The sequence below is a fragment of the Vicia villosa genome, unplaced genomic scaffold, assembly GCF_029867415.1.
Source record: "Vicia villosa cultivar HV-30 ecotype Madison, WI unplaced genomic scaffold, Vvil1.0 ctg.000345F_1_1, whole genome shotgun sequence".
Lineage (NCBI taxonomy): Eukaryota > Viridiplantae > Streptophyta > Magnoliopsida > Fabales > Fabaceae > Vicia > Vicia villosa.
In genome coordinates this window covers 249,714-257,198 of record NW_026705154.1, presented here as the reverse complement: position 1 = coordinate 257,198, position 7,485 = coordinate 249,714, and the positions used below count along the sequence as shown (strand labels likewise).

General features: G+C 32.8%; 1 protein-coding gene across 1 annotated transcript; it reads left to right on the top strand.

Moving 5' to 3' along the window:
• Positions 1–4,345: 4,345 nt before the first annotated feature.
• LOC131627031 (U-box domain-containing protein 40-like) lies at positions 4,346–6,479 on the top strand. The gene has a single exon (XM_058897866.1). The coding sequence runs from the start codon at positions 4,753–4,755 to the stop codon at positions 6,325–6,327; it is 1,575 nt and encodes a 524-aa protein (XP_058753849.1). The 5' UTR covers positions 4,346–4,752; the 3' UTR covers positions 6,328–6,479.
• Positions 6,480–7,485: the final 1,006 nt, after the last annotated feature.

Sequence of the window (7,485 nt, the reverse complement as noted above, 5' to 3'; positions counted from 1 at the left end):
AATTTATAATAAAAAATGGAAGTAATAATTTTTTTAATAAATTTTTGCATGCCACAACTGCATATATTATTAATTTAAACACCATTAGAAAAACACGATGTATAGTTTCTCTGGACGTGAATGTTGTGGGACATGAAAACGAAAAAGGAATCAATTACTTTTAGCAAAAGTGATTGTGATATCTAATAAGTCCAGCCTACAATTCTCATAAAGGTTCATATCATTATGCTTAATTAGTGCTACAGAGACTTAGCTATTAAGATTGCAATTATTAATACCAAACTGTGTTTGTTTATAATTTACTTTATTATATTAAATTTTTCTATTAAAAAAATTATTTTTTCTATAAAATCCGATTAAATATATTTATTAAAGATGTTAAGGAAAAACAATTCTGCAACTCAAAACACTATAACTTTTTTTTGGTAAAAATTAAATATCATCTGCGTATACATGTCTAAGACTGAGTTTGAAAATAATGTATTTTAACTAAGAATATATAATTTTAAAAAATAAAATTTGAAAAAAGTTGTAAATAATAATTAATATCATAATTATCAATAATTATTTCTACTTTCTTTTATTTTCTCAAAAATACCATTTCACATTATTGTCCAAAAAATACTCCATTTATAGGATACTAATATGAAAGTAGGGTAGGGGAAAGACATAGAAGAAACACCCCTTTATTTATTTTGACTTTTTGTTCTTGATTGTGGACTTGTCTTAAAAGAATATGCATGACTGTCCTCATTATTTTATTTTTTTTCACAAAGAAGTGTCCTAAGTTATTAGAGCTTCCTTAATACTCTATTTTGCCATAATTTAGACCATGACTTCTACTTTACATAAACTTTCTAGTAAAAACACATTAAATTTTTTATACATAAACCTATATAGAACTTTTATTATAGATTATTCATTTAAAACTGTTGGATACATATATTTCACACCTATAAATATCAAATTAGTAACAAAATATAATACTTAATTTATAACCTTAGAGTAAAGAAAAGGGTTAAATAAGTTTTTGGTCCTTCTAAATATATCAAATTTTGTTTTTAATCCCTCCAAAAAATTTCTTCAAAGAATGGTCCCTCTAAAATTTTTCATCCACACTTTTGGTCCCTCAAGCTAACTTCCGTTAACAGAGCTGACGTGACACTAACACGTGGCAGTGCCACCTGTCAAATTACTGACGTGGCATACCACATAGCTAAAGTCAACATAATACTTGAGCCCATAAAATTTTGTAGCTAATCCGTAGCTAAAATCGTAGCTAATTTCTAGCAAAATTTATGGTTCTAAAAAAATACAATATGTTCATATTAATATTTTTTACAAAATATTATAGTAATGTTTCGATGCATATTTATTTCATGAGAACTGAGTATGGTGAGAGACTGGTGAAAGTGAAGCAAGTTGACAATAATAACAACAACTATGCCAGGAGATCTAAATTATTGTTTCATATTTATTTCTACTAGTATTATTATATCTCGCATGCATGCAGCTAATTTTCATTAAAATGTGTAAATGTTCTATGGTAAACATATTTAAAAATTGTGTCATCTCCTAAGGAAATAACAGACTCATTTAATGACAAGTACTCACATGATCGACCTCTAGGGATGATAAGAGCATCGTAGGCTGAAGGATCAACCGTCAACGTCATCTAAGGTTGTAGCTAAAGCAAAATTGTGTCCTAGCTTCTCACTGTAAGCTTCATCTCTTTCAAAATCAAGAACAGTCGTTGGACAAGTATCACCAACCTACTTTGAGGGGCTAACTGTGTATTAAAAATTTAAAAGAAAATAAAGTAATAATACTTAAAAATATAATAAAATATAATTTAATTTATATTCACTAAATGTTTCACTTTAGTATGTTTTCTTTAATGTGAATAAAACTAAATGTACCATAATAATGAAGATAAGCTAGTTTGAATGGTAAATGTAGTAATAATAATCCAAAATTGGTTTTCTCCAAAATGTTGTTCTTTCTTCGTCACACTTTGATAATTAACTTTTGTGTTGCAATTCAGTGTGATAATGGTCATATTGTTTGCTCAACTTGCTGTGATAAACTCAGGAACAAGTGTGACAAATGCTCAAAATAAATTAACTTAACAAGTTGTAAAGAATATGAGGATCTATTGCAATCTATCAAGTTGCCATGTTCGAATGAAAAATATGGTTGCAGGGAGACAATTCGTTATAGGGAAGGAGGAAGCATGGAGAAGAATGCATCGAAACATTACTATAATATTTTGTAAAAAATATTAATATGAACAAATTGTTTTTTTAAGAATAAAAATTTTTGCTAGAGATTAGCTACGATTTTAGCTACGTATTAGCTACGAAATTTTATGGGCTCAAGTTTCATCTTGACTTTAGCCATGTGGCATGCCACGTCAGCATATTTGACAGGTGGCACTGCCACGTCAGCATATTTGACAGGTGGCACTCCCACGTATTAGTGTCACGTCAGCTCTGTTAACGGAAGTTAGCAGGAGGGACCAAAAGTGTGGATGTAAAATTTTAGAGGGACCATTCTTTGAAGGAAATTTTTGGAAGGATTAAAAACGAAATTTGATATATTTAGAGAGACCAAAAACTTATTTAACCCTAAAGAAAATTGTGTAAAAGGTCAAAGTTGTTCCAACCCTACCTCATAAAGCTGGCAAGATTCAAATGAGTTATTTTCTATTGGCCTTACGTATCTTTTCTAAACATTGACAGCAAATGAGCGACCAATTTGAAGAGTATATACCATTAACAAAAACTTAAAAAGATATAAAAGCTAAACGCAACGTGATTCAATAGTTTTGAATTTATAATACTCACATACAATACAATGCATTAACTTTTCCATCTCATGATATAAATATTTCACTTTTTATCCTATTCAATAATTTGAAGTAGTTTGTTATGTGCCCGTTTTCCTTTCATATGTGTGAGAATACAATCGAGGATGAGTGACATCTGTTATGGGTTATAATATACTAATCAGTGTTGGAGGGCAGCAGGTTTGTATAATTTTATAGAACGTCGGTTGCATTCTTTTCAGGACAATAAGTCCATTATTTTTTATATCTGCTCAAAGGAAGATAAATGGTTAGCAGGTAGATTTGCGGTTATGCTAGATGTTATTTGGAAAAACAGGAATGATTTTGTTTGGCTTAATGAGCAAGAAGAAGCTACTAAATTACGATTAAGTGCGTATCACAGATGGAACGATTGATTTCAAGCTCAGGAAAATTGGGCAAGCAATGCTCGACCCCACCACGTGCTGGAATGGAGCCCACCTTCTGTAGGCTGGCTGAAATATAATGTGGATGCGACTATTAATAAAAACAACGACACTACTAATAGAGGGTGGTGTGTGCGTAACCACATTGGTCATTTTATTAATGCAGGTGTTGTTTGGGATTCAGGAACTCTTCCCGTCATTGAAGCTTAAGCTTTGGCCCTAAAAGAGGCTATTCTTGTAGCTATATCTTCGCATTTGAGGTTTGTGACCTTTGAAAGCGATTTCCAAATAGTGACTCAAGCTATACATTCTAATATGAAGGGTGATTCCGAGTTTAGTCTTATTATTGAATCCATTTGTAGTTTATTGCATTCCTTTTCAAATTTTGGGTGAAGTTTGTTAAGCGTCAAACGAATATGGTTACTCACGCTCCTGCGAGGGCAGTCAATTCTTGGATTCGACGTAGTTTTTTAAAATAGTTAAAGTTTTTTAACTCATTTTTTATAATTTAAAAATCTAATTTTAACTAATCGTTAGTTGGTTCAATGGTGATTGGCGCTGAATTTGATGTGGAGAACCACAGTTCGATCCCCACAACAGCGATCGGGAGGGGGCTGGAACCACTTGATGCCAAAACTGACCCCGAACCGGATTAAACTGGTGGTGATAAAAAAAATCTAATTTTAACATCAAATAGTATAAATAATATTATTTAAATTTAAAATATAGTAAAAATCACATAATTTATCAAAAAAAAAATTATCTCAAAAATGATTTTTTTTGGTTAGTTATTCAAAATAGCTTGATTTTATAAAATTTTAGTATTGAAAAAAGTTATATAAAACGAGAAATATCTAAGATAATATTTTATAAAAAACTTTAAAATTTATTTTTTATTGGGAGTTCTTTTTAAAATTTCTTATAATTTTTTTAACATAAATATAAAAGTCATTTTAAAAAATAGACTAATTTAGTAGTATGTCTAACTGTTTAAGATTAGTTTCTTAGGAACATTATTTTAATGTGTTTTAATAGTGACTAATGTACTAGCGATGCCTAATTGTTTTAGATTAGTTTCTTAGGAACATCATCTCAACACTCACCTCATAATCTTTTCACGTTTATATTTTCCTAAAGCAAAAGAATCAATCAAAACTCTCCAATCTCCCACAAACTTTCTTTCAACTCCAACACCAAATCATCATTATCTCTCACTTTTCTTTCCTCACTCAATCAACAACCTAAAAGACCAATACACTAACATGCCCATGCTTTCCCTCAAATCATCTTTATCTCCTTACATCTTCAAAACTCTCTTGAACTCAATATCATTGGAATTCAAAGTTCTAACCTCTAATTTTCAATACCTCAAACAATGGAATCTCCAATCTTCCTCAACCTCACCTCTCTAAACAACATGTTCTTCTTCACACTTACCCAAAACAAAAAACCCCAACTTTGTTAAGATACAAAAACACAAACAAGTTGAACCATTTTCAGATGGAGATTCACAAAAACACAAACAAGAAATGGGGAGGTTCCAAAAAGGAATCAAAATGGAAGAAGATGATTTTCTTCAACACTTCAAAAACCACCCAAAACCCACCTCAAGAATTTCTCTGCCCCATTTCTGGTTCTCTCATGTCCGACCCTGTAATTGTCTCCTCCGGCCATTCCTTCGACCGAACCTCAATCCAAGCCTGTAAAAATCTCAACTTTACCCCTCAACTCCAAGATGGCACCACCCCCAATTTCACAACCCTAATCCCAAATCTCAACCTCAAATCCTCAATTCTCAAATGGACCCAAACCCAAACCCAATCCCAATCCAAATTCCAAACCCAAACCAACCAAAATCTCACCACAACTGAAAACCTCGTACGTACGTTAATGTCCTCAAAAAAACATCAACAACCCCAAAACGACATCGTATCAGAGAAAAACGACCAAGAAAAAGAAACACTACAAATCCCAATCTTAACACCGCGAAAAACCTCGTACTCGAGCTCAGAGGAATCCATAGCTACTGCCACGTCATCATCATCAACAACACCAAAATTTCAAAGCTACTGTTACTCTTCACCTTCCTCTTCCGAAATTGAACCTTCAACAACACCAGAAGAAGAAGAATTCGTAACAAAACTCAGAAACCCTCAATCGATTATAGTAGAAGAAGCTCTAATCTCTCTCAGAAAAATCACAAAAACGAAAGAGGAATCTAGGGTTCAACTCTGCACCAATAGGATACTCTGTTCTTTGCGTTCTTTGATTTTGTCCAAAAACGACGTCGTAAGAGTCAACGCTCTTGCTTCATTAGTCAACCTTTCGCTCGAGAAAGTCAACAAAGTGAAGATCGTACGGTCGGGAATCGTTCCACCGTTGATTGAGGTTTTGAAATTTGGATCCTGTGAATCGCAGGAACATGCTTCGTGTGTGCTCTTTAGTTTAGCGCTTGATGATGATAATAAAACTGCGATTGGTGTTTTAGGTGCACTTTTGCCTTTGCTTCACGCGCTTAAATCGGAGAGTGAGAAGACGCGTCATGACTCGAGTTTGGCTCTTTGTCATTTGTCTTTAGTGAAGAGTAATAGGGTTAAGATGGTTAAACTCGGGTTTGTTTCGGTTCTTTGGGGAATGGTTAAATCGGGTTATATGATTGATCGGGTTTTGTTGATTTTGGGTAATTTGGGGTTTGGGCCGGATGGTCGGGCTGCGATGTTGGATGCGGGTGTTGTGGAGTGTTTGGTGGGTTTGTTGGCTGGAACTGAGTTGGATTCTGAGTCAACTCGAGAGAGATGTGTTGGGATTTTGTATATACTAAGTCATGGCGGGTTGAGGTTTAAGGCGGTGGCGAAAGAGATTAGGGTTGTGGAAATGTTGCAAAAGATGGAGAAAATGAAGAGTGAAAAAGCTAATGAGAAGGTGAAGAGGATATTGGAAATTATGAGTGAGAAGGAAATGGAGGAGGAAGAGGTGGATTGGGAGGAGTTGCTTGACTCGGGGTTCAGTGGTCGAACTATGAGTCGACTCAGTAATGGGTTGGACGAGTCAAATGTTAACTCGAATGAGTTTTGAATACATATGGAATTTTTTGTTTGAAGTCTTTTTTAATGTAATTATTAGATTTTGGTTTTTTCTTTTGTCATGTCAATGTTGTTGATGTTCAATTGGGTGTAAAATGGAACTCATACAATTTTTTTTTAATAATTTTTCCATTGTTTTCTTAATTTGAAGTTGAGTGGAGTATAGGAAAACGGAAAGACTTCTTTTAATTGAAATCAGTTTTTTTACTTTTTATTTAGTTTGTTTATTTGGTTTGTGTATAGAGAAGGAAGAATCTATGGATTATTAGTTGTAAAAAGAAATTAGGAAGATAATGTTGTTTTTGGTGGAATAAAAGAAGATGGAGATTAATAAAGTTGTAATTTTTTGGAGTAGAAAGTGCCAAGGGATTGTTGGTGCATATGCTTATGCTACCACTTTATTCCTACACTTACTACATGTTCTAGCTGGTTATGCTTCCTTTTCATGTCTAACTTTTGTTTTTCAATTCTTTTGCACTTAAATTTTAGTACGTGAGCTGAATAATTAAAGTTCAAATTATATTCTTTTTAATAGTTTCAATTAATTTCAACTAGTCAAATCTAGTAACGTGGATCACAAAAAAAAAAAAAAATCTAATTCCAATTAAGTATCGATCTTTTCTCATGGTGGATCACAAAAAAATCTAATTCCAATTAAGTATTGATCTTCTCTCTACCGTGTTTAATATGACTTTTTTAAGAACTTATGTGTTTAATATGACTTTTTTTAGCTAAACAATGGTCATCTGGGGGCATAAGGGAATTGAAAGGCGACTTAGAAGGTAGTGTTAGCACTAAAAGTAAGGAATTTCATTCGAAGGCTTGAAGCACATCTGTCTACCAACTTGAGCTAGCATGAATGATAAAAGATTTATGTTGCTGACCAATCTCCAAGGTGAAACGAATGTCAAGAGACAACGAAACACATTTTGTTGTTGGGAAATAAAGTCCCACAAACATGACTAATCTTAAATTTGTGACATATTATAAAATATGCCATCATCAACATAAGAGCAATTGACAACAAGTGTTTTTAGCTTACTAGAGAAATGAATATTTGCAACAAACTAATGAAGTTTATGAAGGTGTAGAAATGCAACAATTTTGTACAATATAGACAAAAGAGAAACTGAGATTACTTATCAATGTT

Coding starts and splice junctions, on each gene's coding strand:
- LOC131627031 (XM_058897866.1), top strand. CDS start 4,753: ATGGAGATTCACAAAAACACAAACAAGAAATGGGGAGGTTCCAAAAAG.